The sequence below is a fragment of the Eptesicus fuscus genome, chromosome 12 (assembly GCF_027574615.1).
Source record: "Eptesicus fuscus isolate TK198812 chromosome 12, DD_ASM_mEF_20220401, whole genome shotgun sequence".
NCBI lineage: Eukaryota > Metazoa > Chordata > Mammalia > Chiroptera > Vespertilionidae > Eptesicus > Eptesicus fuscus.
In genome coordinates, this window is record NC_072484.1 from 74,680,599 (window position 1) to 74,701,340 (window position 20,742).

The window sequence follows — 20,742 nt, forward strand, 5'->3', positions numbered from 1 at the left end:
ATCCCTTCTAAAGCATCCGTCTGGGTGGGAGCTGCCCTCTCTCATCACCGGTCTCAGCTTGCTCCCTGGATGCTCACTTGGACCAGAGGATTCATAGCTTTCACCAGATTCTCAAAAGAACCTGTAATCCACAGAGGTCAGGAATCACTGGATCCGGTAAAACCTGAAGCATTGGACTGTCCACTATGCACTAGGCAGCCCCCCGACACAGGGCCCGGCTCCTGCAGCTGGAACTGGGGCTGCAGTGGAGCTCTCAGGGTCAGGGCACCACCCTGAGGGGGGTCACCCAGAATTTCCCCGGAAGATGGCACATTTGAGCTGGGCAAAGGCATGGAGATGAAGCTCCAGGGAGAGCGCTTAGGGCAGACTTGGAGGAGCCGCGGGGCCCAGGGGAAAGAGACCTGCATAGGTTCCGGGACTTGGCAACCGTTTATAGTTTCCCTCGTGCTCCGTCAGAGGCTTAGGGTCAAGTCCTGGCTCTGCCACCATAGCTGTGTGACCCTGTGCAGGGCTCTGCACCCGTGCACCCTCGGTGCCTCTGTCTGCAAAACGCAGAGAGCACAGGTGGGCACCCCTGCCTTGCCGGGCTCAGTCCACATGTGGGGCGATGAAGGGAGGCTCATGCACCTGCTGGGCAAACAGCTGCAAAGCACTTTAAACACATTAACCTGAAGGCCGGCAAGGGGCAGTGGGCCCCTCAGAAGCATGGAGGGCTGGGGAGTTCAGGACAGCCAGGCACAGCTCGGCCTGCCAGCTCCCAGCCATTGCTGCCAATCGCTCCATGTCACCCCCTCAGGCGGCGCTCCCAGTGCCCTCCTTGGCCTCCAGCAGGACACCCCATGGCACCTCTGGACCTGGGGTGTCATTTACTTCAGTTTCTCCCGCCAGCCTGGCTGCCTTCCCAGGAGTTGAGAGCCATGGCCTCATCCCCTGGGCCAGGTCCTGGCAGCCTCTGCCTGCACAGCCCGACTCTCCAGGCCCCAGCCTTAGGACTGTCAGGCCCAGACAAGGCCAAGAGCTGTTCTGGAGAGGGGACCCTGAGCTGTGGCCCACCTGCCCCATGAGGGTCCTGTGGGTCACTCACCACCCTTCCTTCTCCCCGTCCCCTCCCCAGTCTCCACTCTCCACCTCTAGTATTTTCTAATCTGTCCCTTCTCTCCTCAGGACTGAAGATGGTCTTGTTTGGCTGGGCAGGCTGTTCCTGGGAGGGGAGTGGGGACAGGCACCCCCGGGAACCAGGGCTAGGGGCATCTCACTGAGGGGCTGCAGACAGCCTCCTCACACTGCCCATGGCACCCACTTCTCATGTGCATGCTGGGGGGTTCCTCCTTTCAGGTTCCCAGTGCTTTCCAGGGGAGTGGGGGGAGGGGGAGCGCTGGTCTCTGCCTTCCGGCCTCCCCCTGACCCTGTCCAAGTACCAAGCACTGAGAGCTCCCCAGCTGATGCTGCAACTGGCCAATGTTTCACTTTGAGGTCAGACTTACAGTCAAGTTTTGGAAATAACACAAAGGACCCCGAATACTCTTCACCTACTTATTCTCACACATATATAAACACATTATTACTTCTTTTCTGAAATGTTTGAGAGTAAATTGCAGACATAATTTGCTTCTTTCCCCTAATAGTTCAGCATATATTTCCTACATTCTCTTACACAGCCATAGTACAATGATTGGGGAATTAGCCTTAATATGCTGCCATTATCTAATCTGCAGACCTTATTTCAATTTTGCAACGTTTCCTTTTGAACTTTCCTTTTGAAGGAAAGGTTTCCTTGCCTCAAATGTCCCTTTAAAAATTTTTTTTAAATATATTTTTCTTGATTTCAAAGAGGAAGGGAGAGGAAGAGAGAGATAGAAACATCAATGATGAGAAGAATCATTGATTGGCTGCCTCTTGCAGGCCCCCCACTGGGGATTGAGCCCGCAACCGGGCATGTGCCCTTGACCAGAATCGAACCTGGGACCTTTCAGTCGGCAGGCCGAGGCTCCATCCACCGAGCCAAACCAGTCAGGGCTCAAATGTCCTTTAACAAAAGAAAAATAAATTCTACCCCGGGATCAAATGTATGATCATAAGCTGCTTTTAGTTGACATGCATCTGTAGGCAAGTACAAACCATTTCTTTTGTAGCATGTTCCCCAATTTAGGTTTGTTTTCTTCTAATTAAATTCAGACTCTGCATTTTCAGCAAGAATAGTAATGCTGTAAATCATACTGCAAGGCCCAGAGTCGCCATTTCTTTCATCCCAGGTGATGCTAACTTTGATCACCTGGTTAAGTTGACGCCGGCCAGCTTCCTCCACTGTACAATTACAAACTTTCCTTTGTAATTTACATCGTGTGTGTGTGTGGGGGGGGAGGGGTACTTTGAGACCATGTAAATATTGTTTCTCATCTATCCTTTATGCACAGTTACAGCACCCATGATGATTTGGCACATTCCACTTAACCCTGTCTCCGCTGGGCCCCACTGCCCTCCGACCAGCCCAGTGCTAGGAGTCCAATCAGAGAAGGAGCCGGATCACTTCCTGTCCACAGGGCCTCCAGCTGGGGAGGGAGCTACAGCCTCAGAGCGCAGGGCAGTGGGAATGCGCTCAGTTTGAGCTTCAGCCCCTGAGCAGGTGGACCCTGAGCTAAGGTCAGGGAGAGTTTAAGTGGTCAGAAACCTGGAATAGCATGAGAATCTGTGTCCATTACCCCCCTTGGAGGGCCCCAATCAGACCCTGTCCCAAATGCTTGTCATCCAAGGAACCCACAGGGTACTGAGGGGACCGGAACTACTGGGCTGCCTTCAGATCCCTGGTCAGAGCTGGACTGGGGGGCTGGGGGCAGAGGAGCCCTGCTAAGGGTGTGCCAGGCCTGGGGGGCTCGTGAGAAGCATTCGATTCCCCGCCTCCACACCGCTTTTTATGCATGCAGCAAACATTACCCAGCACCTATGTGCCAGGCATTGAGTTGAGTGCTGGAGGTGCAGATGCTCCCCAGTCCCTGATTAAGTGGGTTTGCCTGGAGCCCGGAGGTTTCTTCAGTCCCTGGCACTCGGGCCAGGCAGCAGGTGGCTTTGCCCAGGGCTGAAGGCAGAATCAAGAGAACTGCTGAGTCCTCTAATCCAGGTGACTTTGAGGGCGTGTCCCTCCTCTGCCTTCTCTCTTCCCTCGCCTCCCTAGCACTTAGCAGAGAGCTCCAGGCACCTGGGAGCTGGGCCAGACCTTTGAGACCCAGGACACGGCTCACTAGGCGAGGAAGGAAGCAGAGGTCTGTGCCTCCCCAGCACAGCCCCACTCCGCTCTGTCCTGTGGTTCCACTGTGTGTCTCTGAGGCTTGAAAAGAGAGTCCAGGAAGAGCATCGAGTGAAGAGGCATTTTGCATGTGTTGTGAACAGGTAACCTCTTCCCATGTAACGCAGTGAGTAGAGCATGGGAGCTGCCTAAGGGACCTGTGGTTTTCAGCACACCTTCAGCCTGTCTGTCAAGTGGGTCCAGTGTTGTTGGGGAGGTTAACTGCCAGGTGTGCCGGGCAGTCAGTAACTGGATTGTTTTTAAATAAGGCCCCAGGAGCTCCTACGTATATTCCCGCCTACCTAAGACATCCTGTGGTTCTTCAAAAGGTCTGGGGTCCTTCCTTCCTCCATGCCCCCTCCCTTGGGATCCATGTAGCCCCTACACCCTTTGAAAATCGGCCCAGGTGTCTCCTTCTCCCCAGGCTGGGCTACCTGCCTCCCTCTCCCGGCTTTCCTGGGCCCCGCCCAGTTCTATCACATGAGCCTGCAGTGGACTTTTGCTTTGATGTCAGGGAACTTCTTTTCTTTCTTTTATTGAATGTATTGGGGTGACAGTGACATTGGTTGATAAAATTATGTAGGTTTCAGGTGTACAGTTCTGTAATAGGGGTACTTCATATGGGGAATGAGCACAGCTGACTTTTAATCTGGGCTCTAATACTTTCTTGCAGTGTGATTGTGGGCAAGTTACTTACCATCCCAAGTCTCTGATTGTTCTTCTATAAAGTAATGCTCCTGCAGGATTACTTCTGGGACTAGAGATAATACCCATAATGCACTGGCTCGTGCACTGTCCTCATCACTCCAGCCCCGGCCTTTGCACACGACCATTTGTCCGTGCACTATCCATTCTGGTTGAGCAGGTTAGGGAACACCTACAGCCCCTATCCCAAGGTAATTTTCATTAAAAAGCAGAACTAAGTGAGGCCCAAGTCTAACCCAAAGAAAAAGACCCAACAGTGGAATCCAAGGCCCTTAGCAGGACTGGAGGGCAGGGGGCAGGTGTGTTGGGTTGGCCCTCGTGTTAGCTCTGGGGGGTGGGGGGGGGGAGGAAATACTGCCCATGGAGCCCATGCCTTGCCTGTCATACAGGGTGAAAATGAACCTCAGTTGCCTTGCTCTGGAGTCCCTCTTTGGACCCCAAGGGAAGAGTAGAAGGGACACAAGGTTGGCAGCACCTGGGCCCACTGGATTCCTGCCAGCCCACAGCCCCTGCCCCCCGAGCTGGGCCCCAGGAACAGGCAGGGGGAGAGGGGTGATGGCAAAGATGATTCCAGGAGACTCCGGAGACAGAGGAACCTCCACGCCTCACTTGGAGGAGGATAGGACCTTCAGAAATGGATAAAATTGCCCCTTGATTTGAGTGATGGAGAACCAGTTGGCATGGATCTTAAGAATTAGCTTATGTTTTTCTCCAGAGTTTAGTGTGCTGGGGGAAAGAGCTGACACAGCTCAGGGGGTTCTTGAACTTCCAGTATCGGCATAAAATGTTAATAAGTATTACATTTATTTCCATTGAATTCCCCCTCCTCACTAATAAGAGCTGTGTGGGTCTTTGGGTTGTGTCTCTCTCCTTCCATGCTCCCTCTGTCCCCACCACCAGTGGTGCTCCCAGGCAGGGAGGACCGTGGACTCATTAGCAGCACATTTGTAACTTCTCACTCACCTTGAGGTAGTTCAGTTCCAACCCAGAAAATCAAGGAGAGAAGGGAAGAAAAGGACGGGAGCCTAAGTCAATACAGCTGGTGCCATTTCTTAAAGGTAAAATTGGAACTGTTAAGAAAAACTGAGACGGAGGAGGGAAGGGACATGGAGACTGAGAGAAGGGATGGTGGAGAGCAGCTGTGGGCGAGTTTATAACCACGGGAGACAAGATGCAGCCAGACCTGGCCTTGAACCTGACCTGGGTCATCTCAGCAAGAACTTAACCTCTTTGAGCTGTTGCCTCACCAGAGAAGTAAGATGACACCTACCTCAGAGAATTAGATGAGGTTATAATCAGGCCGCTCTTAGCAGTGTCTAGCCCAGAGCAAGCACCCCCTAAATGAGAGCTATACCCATGCCTCAAAGAGAAGAACCCCACTGATGAAAGTGACTGGAGGGCGATTCCTCTACTCATCCAGTGTGGTCCTGGCAGCCCTAGGCCTGGGCTTAGCTCTGAGTCTCCCTGGGCCAGTGGTGGGAGCCTGGCATATCACTGCCTGGCGCTGGGTCTCCCTATTGGAAGAGGATGATAGCAGAGTTCCTTACACCCCTGTCCCCGCATCTGCACACTAAAGCTCAGGGTAAACAATGACAGTGGATCACACCCGGAATGGGTGGCTGGATTCAGGGCTGGGAGAATTTTCATTGTACACTTTATCATAGTTTTTGAATTTTGAAATATATGAATACGCTGAGTGGCCAGATTATTATGCGTTCAGAGATCATAATAATCTGGCCACTCAGTGTATGGTACCTATTCAAAACATAGATAACATTTTTAAAATGCAAAGACCAAATTAATATGCAGCCCGAGGCCATATGAACCAGGAGGAGGATGGCTGCAGACAGTGGTGTTGGGAATACTCTGGGAAAAAGAAGGGGTGAAGTGAGAGGAGGGGGCACGGGAGCATCAGCTCACTGGGGTCCCTGGAAAAGGGAGTGAGCGGTGAGAGACAGGTGTGCAGCTCTGCATGACAGGAATTCTCTGGGCGGCACCGGCTGCCTGGACTTGGGAGAAAACGACTTAAAGTTGTCTGGTGTCAAGTTCGAGCTTGCTCCAGTTGGAACGTGATGGAATGAGGAGAGATCAGGGGCTGAACTATTCGCTCCGAGTGTCTGTACTATACAGGAATTTATAACTCCGAATCCTTGGGGTGGGATGTGGCTGTGTGTGGCCGCATCTTACTTCTTCCTCACAACTCTTGGGGGCATGTGTGTATGTATTATTATCCCCACTGTGTACGTATTATTATCCCCATTGTAGAGATAAGGAAATTGAGGCTCACAGAGGTTAAGTAACTTTCCCAAAGTAACACCGAAGGTATTTTGAGAGCCCTAGGATTTGCATCCCAGTTTGACGTCAAAGCCCATGCCCTTTTCACTCTGATGCGCTAGTCTCTACCCTCCTCCTGGTCTGGGCAAATCCTGGTTAGACCATCATGGAGGGTGCAAGAGGTTCGCTGAAGAGATGAGGAGTTAGGCTGGCATGAGGGAAGTGAAGCTGGGGAGACAGGGAGGGGACTTGGGTGCTGGTGCTGGCTGTCCAGCCTCCCCACTGCCCCCCACCCCCACCACCACCACGAGCCAGGCCTCGGAGCATCTGGTGGTGTTGAAGACCAGAGACTGTGTGGGGCAGAGGGCAGGTAAGCAGAGGGAGGGCAGTAGAGACAGGCAGGTAGGCACTTATCCAAGTCCTATTATTGCTTACAAAGCATTTGCGGAAGACCCACTTCCGGAACCTGCCTCAAGTATATGGTTAGTTCTTTCCTTCCTTAACCCTTAGGCAGCATGAGTCAACAGGGACTGGGATCTGAGTGCCAGGGGAGTGGTCTGCCGAAGGTGGGGCATCAGTGGGGGCTCAGAGTGTTTATTTGGCGCAGATTCCATTTGGGGAGCTAGAATGGCATCCACAAGTCTGATACTGTCACCTTGGGCAGAGTGGGGGCCCTGAGCTCACTGCCCAGATGTCCCTATCTGCCTCACGGAGTGAGAATGCTCATTTGGGTTCAACCCGGGGGTAATCCCCGCACTGGCCCTGCAGACCCATGCCAGGGGGAGCTGCGGGTTTGCCCACGAGGGCTTGGGTCACTCTTGTGGGTGGGGAAGCCCTGGGACATGCGTCTCGCTCTATTGCTGCTGTGTGTGCAGCAGGTGAGATCCAGCTCAGAACAGGAAAAGAGAGGGGAGCTATTAACTGAAAGGTCTCAGTAAACATTCTTTTCAGGTGAGCATCACACAGAAAGGAGAGGAGAAGGGAGAGAAGAACGTGAGAGAGGAGTGGAAAATGGGTAGATGAAAAGCAGAAAGGCCTTTGAAAGTGCCGTCTGGAACAGGCTGGAGGGAGGCCTGGGGTCGCCCTTGGGTAAGGCTGGGGGAGGCCACAGTTCCCCCCACGCTGTGCAGGGGCACAGCTGCCCAGCAAGTCGGAGCCAGCCCTTGGAAAAGCATGAGGGAACTGAAGTACCTACTCCTGAAACGGCCCCACCGCCGGGATTGCTTCCCAAGGACTTGGTGGGTCATGGGAGTGCCTTATGCAAGTCTCTCCTTTTCATTAAGTTTGAGATGAAAGGTTTAGAATGATGGCAGAGGAAGATAAGCCATAGAGCGTAAGCAGAAATTAATGAGGACTGTGTCTTGGGTTTTCTTAACACTACAAACCAGGGGTTCTTAACGGGGGTGATGGATGAGCTGCAGGGTCCCCGATCGCTCTGTGATCGTGTGCAAACTGACTGGATAGTTTTCAGCAAGTTTTCAAGGAATCTTGAATCCCCCCGAGGTTAATAAGTTGTATTCTCCCTCACATGTGCTGGGCATACACGAGGTACTTGGTGTGTGGTTTTTAAACAGAGGGGTTTTTTTCTAGAACTGACACAAGTCCCATCGAGGCCCTGTGTTTTCATCCTCCTCTTGGTCAGCCATGCCTGGAACGGAGACCTTGGCTGCCCCGCTTCACAGCCCAGGCCCCTCGGGCCAAGGCACAGCTGGCCAGACTCTGAGAAGCACAGACTGAAAAAGAGCCTTTTTTTTTTTTTAAACTGTGCTTTATTTAGGGCTAAGCTGGAGAAAGCGTCATCCAATAGTTACAGAAGGTTACAAGGAGTTTTAGGGAGTTGAGTGTGAAAAGAGCAGTTGTACTGAACTGCAGCGGTTTTGTTTTGTTTTGTTTACAACATCTGGACATCCTGAAAGGAGGAGCCAAGAGAAAGAAAAAGAAAAGTTTAAAAATAATAATTAACCAACAAAATAAAAGGAAAGGAAAGGCAGGAGGTCCGAGAGGAACCAGCTAAAACAAAACAGGAAAAACATGGTAGGTCCGCACGCCCCCTGGCCTCACGCTGACCTGACGTCAGTGAGGAGGGTCACAGGGCAAATGCCAAAGCAAGTCTTCCCAACGGCGCAAATAAATTATAATAAATATGTTATACTTTAAAATATACGCGTTCTTAAATAAATCAGCGTTTTTCTGATTCTGAGTTTTTTTTTAAGCAATGTCTTTTTTAACTGCTCTAAAGTCATTTACCAAAGATAAATATCGTGCTTTCATTAAATAGTTTTCCTTGTTTTTTTCTCTATCATTACAATTAAAAGTCCTACAAAATATGCAAATTTATTTACAGAAAAACAGAGCCGGCATCATTTAAACATCCCTGTTTTTCAAAATTCCTTGTAAACAGTTTCAGAAATTCTTCAAAGATTGTTTTTTTCTCTCTCTTGTTTAAGGTTGTGTGTGTGTGTGTGTGTGTGTTCAGTTGTTTTAAGATGAAAGTTCCCAGGTCCCCTTGCCCGGAAAGTCTCTGGAGCAAGCATGGAAGGCGAGTGAAGCGAAGGTCCAGGGCTTTCGGAGAGCGGCGAGCGAGCGCACAGCTCCGGCGAAGCGAGGCGAGGGCGGCGGGGCCTTCCTGCCCTGGCGCGGCCTCCGGGCGGTGGGCAGCCAGGAGCCCGCAGGTCTGGGCCGTCGGCCTGGCCCCCGGGGTCAACACGGTGTCGTCATCCGACAGCACTCACTCGCGGGGAGAAGGGATTGATGCTCAGTCTAAACTCTACAAAAGTACAGTCCTACAACATCTGGGATTTTAGCAGTAATGCTAACTTCTATAAGTTTTTTTTTCCTTTTTTATTATTTTTTTTTATTTTTTGCTTTCCTCTAATTTTTCTTCTATTATATAGGTATTTTAAACTTCTCCTTTTTAAAATTCTGTACAACTATTATGTTTGTAAGAGGGGGAAGAGTTAGAAGCATTTACAGACTTTTCACAACAATTCTCTTGCCTTGTGAGTCCCTTTTTTCCCCTCGTTTTCTCACACTTTACAGTTAAGGAGCTTTAATATTTTTGTTGCTTTCCCCAAATATCCACCAATTTGTTCCTCTTAACAGCTCCATCCAGACATATAATACAGAAAACCATAGGAAAGTGTCTAAGACTTGAATGAGGGTAATCAAAGCGCCTCTCGAAGTATCAAAGAACTATTATCTTGCTGTTTTAAAAGCATTTAAGCATTATTTTTCCTTTTTTTGTGTTTTTGTGGTTTTTGTGTTTTTTTTTAAACTTTTTTCTTATATTTTTCATAGAATCGCTCTAAGCTGTTTCGAGAACAGCCAGGAGGCAGGAAGGAGGTGCTCCTCCGTCCCCCCTGTGTTTGACATAGAGCTACACATCTGCAATAAAAAGTTTGGTCCTTTGGTCCCTAAATAGCTAAAGGAATGACAGATAGAGATGCTCCGTGGCGGCCTCCCAGCCGCCCCTGGGGACCAGGCCCCGCACACCGCTCGCCCCAGCCTGCCGCAGGCGCCCACGGGCTGGAAAGCCCCGGGGATCGGTAAGCAGCGCAGCGTCTCTGTCCAGTTCCCAGCCCTTCAGCCTCCCCATCTGGTCTCAAGTTATTTTGTTTTAAAAGTTGCCTTTTTTGTATGTTTTTTTTTCTCAATTTTTCTTCATCTTCTTCTTCTTTATGTCATATGTATTTTCCCCAAACACGTGCCCTCTGAACTCCATAGACGCTATACTTCCCTTGAAGAAATGTTACAGTCACAGAGTGTCTGGAGTCCTCAGCTTGCTTGGTATTGGCTGATATGTCAAAGGTGTCATCCAACAGTTCTCATTTATAAATAGAGAGAGAGAGAGGTTTGTTTTTTAATGTAGCCCGTTCAGCATCCTGCCCTAAAATGAAGAAAATCAGGGCTGATTAAGCAAAGAGAGGAAACACAAAATGCATCCAAACACCACAAGGAGCCTGCCTGGGGCGGGGGGGGGGGGGGGGAGGGGGGTTCTGGGGGTGGCAGGAGGGAGGGAAGGACCAGGATGAGAATTAGTCATGATCATGATACATAAAGAAGAAATTGACTCTTCTCTTCAGAGCAAGAAACCACTGAGAGGTCTAGTCGTGAAGGTTGTGGGAAGGGGTCTTGATTCAGGTTCCTTCAGAGTTCTAGATTGGGGGATGGCTCAGTCTAAAGGATGAATTTGGGACTGTGGGATATGAATTCATAATTAAACTGATCTCTGAGGGATCTATCCCAGATACAATATGTATACAGAAGCCTAGCAAACAAGGTAGCACAATCTAGCAGCCCAGCCCCACTCCTCCCCGACTTGAGGAAAAGGCAGAAAGATCCATGACATGAATTTTTGCTGAATCCTTGCCCAGTTTCCACCAACCGCTTCTTTCCCAAGGTCAGTAACTATTTGCGAGGCTACGTGTATATATATATGTTTATCTGGATATATGTGTAGAATATATTCACCTGCACATATGTGGATATACATGAATATGTGTGTATGTATATGCATAGATACACACATATACACACACGTAATGTTTTTCTCATACATGCCAGGGAATTTAGAGGAAATTCAGATCTTCAAGGGGTGGATGGGAGAACCTAAAAGAAGTTAGAACGGATTTAATCATCAAACATAACTCAGTTCTTGATTTCGTTTTGAATGGTGGCTTTTTGGCGTTTTGTTTTGCTTTTAAGAAAAAAATCATGATCTGACTAGAATCAGAAGGAGAATGCTTAATCACTGTGAATTAACAAATGAGACTCATCTCCATTCTAGCAAGCAGCTTCCACTTATACATGGGGGTGACTGGTTACACCAAGAGAGTTAGAACTGCAAAGCCCCCGGTGGAGGGGCCCACATCATGCGTATATCAATCCATGCTGGCAGGTTTTCACACTGTTGATTCAACAAACAGCAAACCGTACACAGCAGTCTAAACAATTACAACACCAAATAAAATAATAATAAAATTAAAAAACACTTGTCAAGGACCCTTTTTCAGTTGTAAACAAAAAGGTGCATTTTGCTTTTTCCAAACCAACCAAAAAGCCCTCCCGACACCCTGGGCCCCCGGGTCCCCTGCCCACATTTAATTTAGCAGAAGTGGCTAAAATACAAACCTTACAATTGTTACCAGGCGCTCTCTCAGAGGCCTCTGGCTTTGTACTCTAGTTTTTTGGTTTAGAATTTTTTTTTTTTTTATCATTCTGTTACTGTAGATATATATATATATATTTTTAATTTTTTTTTTTTTTTTTGGTTTTCCTTTTGAAGTGAGATTTAAAATGGCCTAACTGGAAAAAGACCAGACCCAGGAAAAGTGTCAATTGAAAAAGGCCCCCAAATTTCTAGAAAAAAATAAAATCACAATATTTTCAAGTGCAAGTAAATCAACCACGCATATTTTTAAGATGTTTTCCTTATTTTTTTTTTTAGGAAAAAGGTAACGGTTTGCACAGTTAAATGATCCCATGTTCGATAATTCAGGAATTCATCTTTATTTTTACTAATTTTTTGTGCTTTTGTTTTGTTTTTTTTTCTCTACGTGACATCTAGAGAAGCATAAAAAACGCTGAACAAGAAAAACCAAACAACAGAAAGTAAAACCACTGCAAGCACCAAGAACGAAACAAAAATGAGCACAGCAAAAAAGATCGTGGCAGCACAAAAGTCAAGAGAATGCACGTGTGATCATGACTGGCCAATCATCAACTGATACAACATCCAAGAAAAACGCTCCAATCACAGCACCTCCACGAAACTTGACGGCAATTGTCATGCAACCGATTCTTAGCCTTGTTACATGACGCCATCATGTCACACTGTGAACTTTGAGTTGATTTGAACTTACGGATGGGGGACTGTTTTCTCCACTCTCATGTGATTACGTGAACTTTATTCCTAGCTCAGCGCGAGACTGTGGTGGATTTGACTGGCTCTGGTTGGGTTGTTGGAATTTGATTGAATGACAAAAGAAGAAAAGATTTATATATATATATTTATATATGGAGAGAGAGAGAGAGAGAGAGAGAGAGAGGACAAGAGTGTGGGTAAGGGGGAAGGAAGAGGCGGGGCAGGGCGGGTGGGGTAGGGGGAGTGTGGGAGGGCAGGGAGAGTTGGGTGGAGGGTGAAGGAGGGCAAGGAAGAAGTTAAAACAAAATTAAAAGGAAAAATAGTTATACAGCACCAGACCACAGCATCAATCTAACAGCTCGGATGAGAGAACAGCAGTCAAATCATAAGAGAACTGAAAAGAACTCAAAGGATGGAGGAAGCGGCAGACGGACGACATGGGCACATCAACACACACACATACACGCACGGTTGTTTATGCAGACACATGGTACACTGTGAACAGCAGCAGGACCTCACACAGGGCCACTGAGGGCATCCATCATGCGTTGGAAGGGCGGGGGGGCGTGGGCAGTTTGGCGAGGGGGCCAGAAAAAAATAAAACAGCCCCTTAAACCACCTTGGCTGGCAAGCAGCTCGGGAGCACGTCTCTGCTTTCTATCACCCATGATTCTTTCTCTCTCCCCCAGGTGCCGGCTCTCCTCACCTCCCCAGCCTTCTGTGGCTTCAGCCTGTGGACCAGCAGGGGGAGCCTGTCAGGGTGACCTGATGGCCTGGTGGGTCAGAGGCTGGCTAAGGTGGCTGTTGGATCCATGAGGGCCATCCATGAGATACTTTGCTGCCACAGTCCAGTCCACACTGGCAGCAACTCAGCCCTCCCACCCTTCGGGTCCCACCTGGGCCACCGTCCCCAGGGAAGGGAGCCTCCTCTACAAGCGAACCCACTGTATGATGCTATGATCCCGTCCCCTTCCGCTCTGCCTCAACCCTCTTTCCTCAGAACCTTCAGAACGGGAATGCATTGAGTTTTCAGTTTAGAGGAAATCACATCAATGTTCCTAGAAATCTATACACATGCCCTGGCACTACCGATTTCCTGTCCCAATCACCTCCCACCGTGAGCTTTGCTCCCTAGGAGGCCTATGTGGCCAAAGGGAGGCTGTTCTGGGCACGCGGGGCCTTTAGGAGGCTCTGCAGCTGCACCAGTAGTACAACAGGACAGTCCACCAGAAAGGGAGTGCTGTGGCCCCAGATCTCTCTCTGCTGCTGTCACTTTCGCTCTGGTGACCTCCCCTAATCCACCTCCTCCTTCTCCATCCCTCAGGCCTCCCTGTACAGCCTTGATGCTGACCATCTCACAGCCCTGGCCTGCCTCCTTTACCGGCAGAGCCCTAGGTGCCTGAGGCTGGATTCCCTTCTCTTCACTTTGTGTTGTTTCCTCACCATTTCACGGTCCTTTGCCCCCATCCAGGGATCTGGGGTGGGGTCCCCAGTTCTATCCCCTTGTCATGGTTACCCTTGACCTTGCTCACCAGCCCCCTCCCCTGTGGCACTCAGGCATCAGGTTTATCTGCAGGGTTCCCCACCCACCAGCCTTCTACACGCAGCCCAGCTGACTTCCACTCTCAGTTTTGTTTTCCTTCAAGGGAAGGTGGAAGAGAAGCTTGGGATCGTGAAATGTCAGTGTGGACAAGCTGCAAAGCAGCTGAGAGGTGACTATTTTAAGCCCAAACCCAGCCTCCAGCTCTCTCTGCCTTCACAGAATAGCTCCCAGCCCCTCTTCCTCCCCAGGCCCCTGCCCAGCCTGCCCAGCCAATCTGGATTCTTGCTCTTCCAGCAGCAGGTCTCCCTCACACAGACCAGGGCCCATTGCATGCCCTCCAAGTCCTGACATGCCACCCTCCCCTGCATTACCACCCGCTTCCGGAAGACAGCCCTTGGACCGACCCAGGATATTCAATTGGCAGGTCCCTTTGGGTGGGAGGAGAGGCCTCAGAATGGAGGAGGGCAGTGCCATCAGGTGTGGGTTATGGCAAGAACAACTAAGGGGTCCCCTGGAGACCTCTCTTTTCCCCTAACCCCTGGTTCTGAGCACTGAAAGGTACCCACTCCTGGACTCTGCTCTGCTCCTGCCCCCAGCTTTCCTCCATCTGCCCTTCAGTGCCTGGCGCTGTCCTAGGTGCTGGGGATCCAAACCTGCATATCACACGCCCCTCCTCCTCCAAGCTCAATCCAGGGAACTTTCTCACACACTCACATCTCACACACGCTTGGCCCCGACACACAGACACACGCTCATTCAACCCCTAAAGAGCCAACTGCTCTCTTCACTAGGGAACAACGTGTCTGCCTGCAGGGGGACCTGGGACCTTCCCGGGTGCCCTCCTGAAGAGCCTCCTAGAGCACAGCCCTGTGGCTGCACAGGGTTACAGGCCAGCCTGGGGGAGCTTGAATCAGGCTGGGGAGGCTCCAGCTCAGGACTGGGGTGAGGAAATGATGGCGTGGCCACAGCCATTCAGATGCTGGCCTTAAGCACAGCAGGGCTCTAGCCAGGGAAGGCCAGCCCCATGAGGGCCAGACCCAAAGCACCCGTGTCCCAACACTCAGAGCAGACCCCGTGCAGGCGCCCAGGGTGCAGGAGGGACAGGACTCCCACTGGAGTCAGACATGATGCTCAGTGTCCTCCAACCCAGAACCACCTCAGCTTGGGGCCCAGCTCCTGTTGTGAGCTTGGAGTGGGACCGGGACTTGAGGTTCTGGCTGTAGACCTGACCTGGCCCACCATTTTGCCCATTCTTCCTGTCTCTGTTTTCTTCCTCTTAGATTCCTGGTAAAGATTTTTTTGGAGAAACTCCTTCAGACCCTGCCTCACCTTCTTGGAGTCTCCACTTGAATGTCACTTTCTCTGGTAGACGGCCTACCCTGACTACCTGATTTAACTGTGGCCAACAATTCTGACACACTATGGAATTTACTCTCTGATCATACGTCATTGTTCATTGTCTCTCTCCCCTGCTTAGGACAAGGACTCTTGTGGGTCTCACTCTGGGCACAGCACTGCTGAAGGAATCGGGGGAAGAAGTGGGGGGAAGGGGGCTGCGCAGCCTGTCTCTGGCCTGAGAATGAGCGGACCCTCCCTGCAGGAGCTCACAGCCCTGGGCAACCCAGGCTGAAAGTGGACTTTGGATGTCCTGGCAGAGCTCCTCCCTCCCCACTTTCCCAGGAAGCCGCTTCACTCAGGGGCACAGGTGGCGGACAGAGGGGTGGCCCACAGTGTCTCCAGCTCAAGGCAGGACCCAGACTGAGCAGAAAGGGTGACGACTGCCCACCCATCCTGGCCTCAATACAGTAGGCAGGGAAATGGCCCGGGGTACAGCATCACTGTCCTCAGCTTCTGTCCTATCCGGTTTTGTCAAGTTCCCTTTGAAAAGTCCTGTTCCTCTTCTCCAGGCTGAGCTATGGGGAATTGGAGGGGGGAGGGGATCAAGTGTCCAGGCAGGAGAGCTGGGGAAGGGGGAGCCAGGGAGGCTAGGAGGAGGCACCACAGAGGGCTACAGCTCCCCACAGGACCTACTCTGCGCCCCCAAACACTCGCAGCCCTGAGCTTGCCATGTGGCAAACAGGAGGCGCAGGCCCAGGGCCCTCCCACTTCTCAGAACGGTTCCCTCACTCTGCTCCTTTGGCTCTGCGTCAGGGGGATGGCCATGACTATTTCTCGGGGGATGACCACAGCTCTGCGCCCGGCCCCTAGGAACCGGGCAAGGAGCAGGTCCAGACGGGCGCAGCGGGTCCAAGGCACAAGTCCCGAGGGTCCAGGCCACGGAGGTCGGGGAGGCGGCGGGTCCGTCCGGTGTTCCCTCCCGAACCCCCCCGACCCCGCGCCCCGGCGGTCCCGGGTTACCTGTGCGAGTCCTGGTCTCCCCCGGGGGACGCTCCCGCCGGCGCTCAGTACGGGCGATTGGCGTCTTTGGGCCGCTTCAGCTGCACCTTGAGCCTCTTCATGCCGATCTGGAAGCCGTTCATGGCCTGGATGGCGGTCTGCGCGCTGGCCGGGTTGTCGAAACTCACGAAGCCTGGCGAGACACGAGGGACGAGGGCCTGGGTTTCCACTGGGCCGCCCGGGCGGGAGGGGTCGGTGGGGAGAAGTCCGGGCGAGGGCGGGGCGGGCCGGCCGACGGCGGCCCCTCCCGGCGCTCCCGCCCCGCTATAGTCTCCTCCCACTCCAGGCAAGGGGCGGGGCTACAGGCTCCTCCCTTCGGGAGTAAGGGGCGGGGCTACAGGCTCCTCCCATCGGGATAAGGGGCGGGGCTACAGGCTCCTCCCCTCCGGACAGGGGCGGGGCACGAGGCTCCTCCCCCTGGGCCCCGCCCGGGCCGGCCTCACCCCCTCCAGCCCGAGAGCCCGTGGTCCCTCCCGGGGTGGGCGCTTCCGAGGCTCCGGGCCTCGCCGACCAGCGGGGCCCGGCAGGGTCTCCCCGGCTCCACCTCGGCTACGGACGGCGCCCTCTCCCACGAGCGGGGAGCCCGCAGCACAGTGGGGCTCGGACAGGCGCCCGCCCCCCACCCCGGCCGGCCCCGCACCTCGGCCCTCTCCTGCGGCGGGAGAGGCGGACACACCTGCGGGCGGAGGAGTTTATTGGACACTGTCCTCCCTGACAGGAGGGGGCCTGGCAGCGGGAGGGCACAGGGTGCCGGCCTGGGGAGAGAGAGGAGTGCGAGGGGGAGGGAGGGAGGCACCACGGAGAAAACTTCGCCGCCGTTTGGGGCCACCCCCTTCGCGAGTGCCGCCCGGCCACAGGGGAAGGCAGAGGCTGACAGTCCTCGCGGCCCCTCCACCCCCCTCCCGGTCCTGGCCGAGGCTGGCCCCAGCCGGGCTCCTGGTGAACACTGGGGTTCAGTCCAGACCGACTTCCATTAACCCACCACCTCGTGCCCAGGGGCTGTGGGCATCTCCCTTTTATTTTGTAAAATTCCAAGCCCTGAGAGCAAGTGCTCATGGCCTGGACTAAGCAATTGATGTGTCCCCTATGAATCCCTCCTAACAATAATAATAGTATTATAACAATGACAGTACAAATTAACACTCTTAGCAAAAATCAATTGAGAGCCTGCAGAAGTTCTTTTACCCCTTCTTCCCCCACAACATCCCAGGACAAGATATAGAATCATCCATGGCTCCCAGTCACCTTCTGAAACACCAAGTTCCCAGAAGAATCAGGTTCCAAAGTCCAGTTAGAAGTCACCTTTTTGAAACTTTAGAGTGCATCTCCTTAGAGACTGCGAGTTACATCAGCATTTCCCAGAATGGCCCTAACAGGCCTCCTTGCAAAGGGGCTTTCTGTGGCCTCCTAGCTTTAAAGCCAGGCCCCTCTGGGGCAGTTCCAGGCTCATTAACAAATAAAAGCCTCCCCTCCCACCCCAAATTCTCCAATAAATAAATCTTTATCTCTTTGTTTAACCTAGTATTTCCTGGAATTTGACTTAGAGGCCTTTTCTCCTGTAAAATCTGCCTTTATTTAGTTTTCCTACAAAATCTCGCTACAAAATGTATGAAAACTAAGCGTGGTGAAGTTCCCAGGCCATCCTGCAAACCTGCTTCATTTGGGGGCTTGTCCCCAAATAGTATTAGACATATAATGGATAGATGTACAGACACACTGAAGCAGAAGCTGCCTTCTTGGTTAATTGTCCCGGGTACCTCCCACCTGCCTGTGGTCCCTCCCTGTTTTGCCCTTTTCCCCTTGCCCCAGACACTTCCTGCGTTTGCTCACATTTGCTCTTGCAGCCAAGTACCATGGAAGATGGGGAGGGTGTGTGTGGGAGCATGTGAGGGCTCTCTCCGGCAGGGGCATGTGAGCTCAGATGGAACTGGTTAGAGCCGGTCCCAACGCAACACAAGCAGCGTCTGTAAAAGTCTATATGCCAGAATAGATAGGAGAGATTCCGGATTATCCATAGTTGAAGATTAGTGTGAATAATCCTTCCACCTACTCATCTCATCCCCTCAGGACCCATCCCCTCCTCACCAACCTAGATGTCTGAAGGCTGGTCAAGTTGTTAGCAGAGCAGATGTGTGAATTGTGTGTCTGTTACACTGCTCTCCCCCGACTAAGGAGGGTGGTGAACCAAAGCCGCTCTACCTGCGGGGACAAGAGAGCCTAACTGTGGGTGACAGCTACACCCCTCCCTCCTCTGCTGGGCCCCCAGCACCACCAGCTCTGGCTCTACCTCGACACCTGCACCGGTGGCTGTCTTTGCTAAGGAGGAGGAGATGGGAGAGAGAGAAAAGGGGCTGGAGGGCTGTGGTGTGAAGGGGCAGTGGGGCCCCAGAGGAGGAACGCCCAGCTTTTGTGGGAGACTATAGAGTCTTCAGAAGCCCCAGGGTTGGGGAGGACACCAGGCTCGAGGGAACTTTTCTTCCTCAACTAATTTTGTTCACTGGCCAGCAGCCTGGGAAGGTAGCTCTTCCTCCACTGGCAGGGCTCTGGGCACCATCTCCCATGGTTACTGTCTTCCTTCTCCCAGAGTCTCCCAGAGAAAGTTCCTGCCTCCCAGACCTTGGTGCCCCCTCCCAAGCCCTTCTTTCAACTTAGCAACAATGTGCGCTGCCCATTGCTCACAAAAAAAGCCTCTGGAAGATTCTGTTTATGCTTACAAAAAGCAAGCGAGGGGGGTCTTTGAGGGGTTCACTTAACATAGGACCACATTTACAACAAAATGGCCCCTCTTTCGGGAACAGAGAGAGATCTAGCACTTCTTGAGGGTCCTCTCTGGCCGAGCCCCTCACACACACCGTCCCATGTAACCTCGGAGCCTCCCGGAGGGCTGACGGCTAAAGTCCTACTTCACACATGAGGACACTGACGCTCAGAGAGTGAAATGACTGTCCCTGAGTGAGTGCTGGGGTTTGTTGTCCCACAAAAGGCCTCTGAGAGCCTTGCAGAAGGCTCCCGTGCGGACCCGAACCCTGGCAGGCATGGTGGGAGACTGTCCTTTTTCAAGGCGGGTGGAGGATGTTAGTGCTGGAAGCTCGCTCAGGAAGAGAGGAGAGAGCCAGAGTAGAGGTGTTCAGAAGACTTTTTAAAAAGCAGGGGGAAAACCCTTGGTCCTGGAGAATTTAAATGGGCTAACGGTCAGGGGAGTGGCTGGGCAGACTAAGGAAGTGCCTTGGAAAAACTGGGTTGCTCTGACATCAGGGGCAGCTGGGGACAGAGCAAATGCACCAAGGGTTTGGCTGGAGACCAAGCAGCTCTATCCCAGGTGCCAGCACTCTGTGGGCTCTTAGCAGTGTTCTGGGGTTCGTGTAACATCTGAGGCTTACTAAAGAGCAAAGGTGAGGCTCTCCAGGTCTTACATACATAACTGTAACGCGTCAGAAGAAACACTGGTCAGCCCTGCCTTTCTCTCTGGCTTAGCTTTCCCAATGCCCAAAGAGACACGAGCTGCTAAGGCCACTCCATGCACTCAAGTACCACAGGCTCCAGGGGAGGTGACAGTGGAGCACAGATCCTAACCTCAGGCTCATCGTGGTTCTGGCAAGTTGGTCTCCAAACTGGAATTCCCTTAACATGCTCTTCCTGATGCTTCTACACTCATACCTTCTCCCTCCACCACCCCCCAGCTATGACCTGGGCTCTCTGGGGGCTGGACTCCTCAGTCCTTGGTGAACCATGAGTAGCTCTGGCCCCAGAAGGAAGGGCTGATGTAGGTGGGAGAGGAGGTGAGGAGGGGAGAGGTGGGAGGATGAGGTGGGACTTCAGGTCTGAAGCCAATCAAAACACAGGATGCCCAGCTGAATTGGACTTTCAGATAAACAGTGAATACTTGTTTAGCATACATATATCTCAAATACTGCATGGGCCACATTGAATGTAACATTTGGGACATACTTATACTAAAAATGCATCCATTGTTCATCTGAAATTCCAATATAACTGGGCACCCTATATTTTACCTGACAACCAGACTCCAAGATCCTCCCCAGTCCTCCCTCCTCCACCTAACACCCTACCACCAGGCAAATTTCCTGAAAGCTGTATCTTCTTTCTGTTACTTTCAAGGACCTCCCACCATCTCCCACTGCCTACCACACCACATGGAACAGCCTCATCCGAATGGTCAAGCCCTCCCCAGCACAGACCCGCCCTCACAGGTGGTCTCCCCTGAACCCTCCTTTCTCCCCAAAGCCTCCAGCTTCCCCCTCACGGTCCTTGTCCATTCTCTCCTCCCTGCCTGGAACTCCCTCCCCTTCCGCAGTTGCCATCCACCTGCCTGTCTCAGTACTCCATCCCTAGGTGCCTTGCAGATTGCACTGCTGTTGAGTAGGTGTGATTTTCATCTAAGCTCAGACCTGAGGCTTCCTGAGGCAGGGAGCATTTTCCTCTTCCTGACTCCTCAACAGTGTGGCTCTGGTGATCTGAGAGGGTGGGTGGGGGAAGGAGAGTTCGTTGGATGGCAGGAGGGGAGCAAAGAGCAGGGTAGACAGAGAAGGGGGATGGGGGAGGGACAAAGAGGTGGACGGGAGGAAGCCAAGGGGGAGGCAGGGTAGAGCCTCAGCTAGGCAGAGCCCCCCCAAGGACCAGGCTCGGCTTTCATCCAGGGACCACTCTGATGGTGAGAGG

General features: G+C 52.2%; 1 protein-coding gene across 14 annotated transcripts in view; it reads right to left on the reverse strand.

Annotated features, from left to right (window-relative positions):
- Nucleotides 1-8,760: 8,760 nt before the first annotated feature.
- The window catches only part of CELF4 (CUGBP Elav-like family member 4), a 274,050-nt gene continuing 262,068 nt past the window's right edge, over nt 8,761-20,742 (reverse strand). For 9 of the 14 annotated variants that reach the window (XM_054723937.1, XM_028136183.2, XM_028136182.2 and 6 more), the window contains 3 exons: nt 16,739-16,817; nt 16,024-16,195; nt 8,761-10,145 (listed from right to left, as the gene is read on the reverse strand). In XM_054723937.1, coding sequence (XP_054579912.1) covers nt 10,119-10,145; nt 16,024-16,195; nt 16,739-16,817 — 278 coding nt within the window. In that variant the 3' untranslated portion in view covers nt 8,761-10,118. Of the gene's footprint in view, nt 10,146-12,153; nt 12,208-16,023; nt 16,196-16,738; nt 16,818-20,742 lie in introns of those variants that run through there. The other 5 variants (XM_054723936.1, XM_054723934.1, XM_054723932.1 and 2 more) reach the window with 2 other exon arrangements.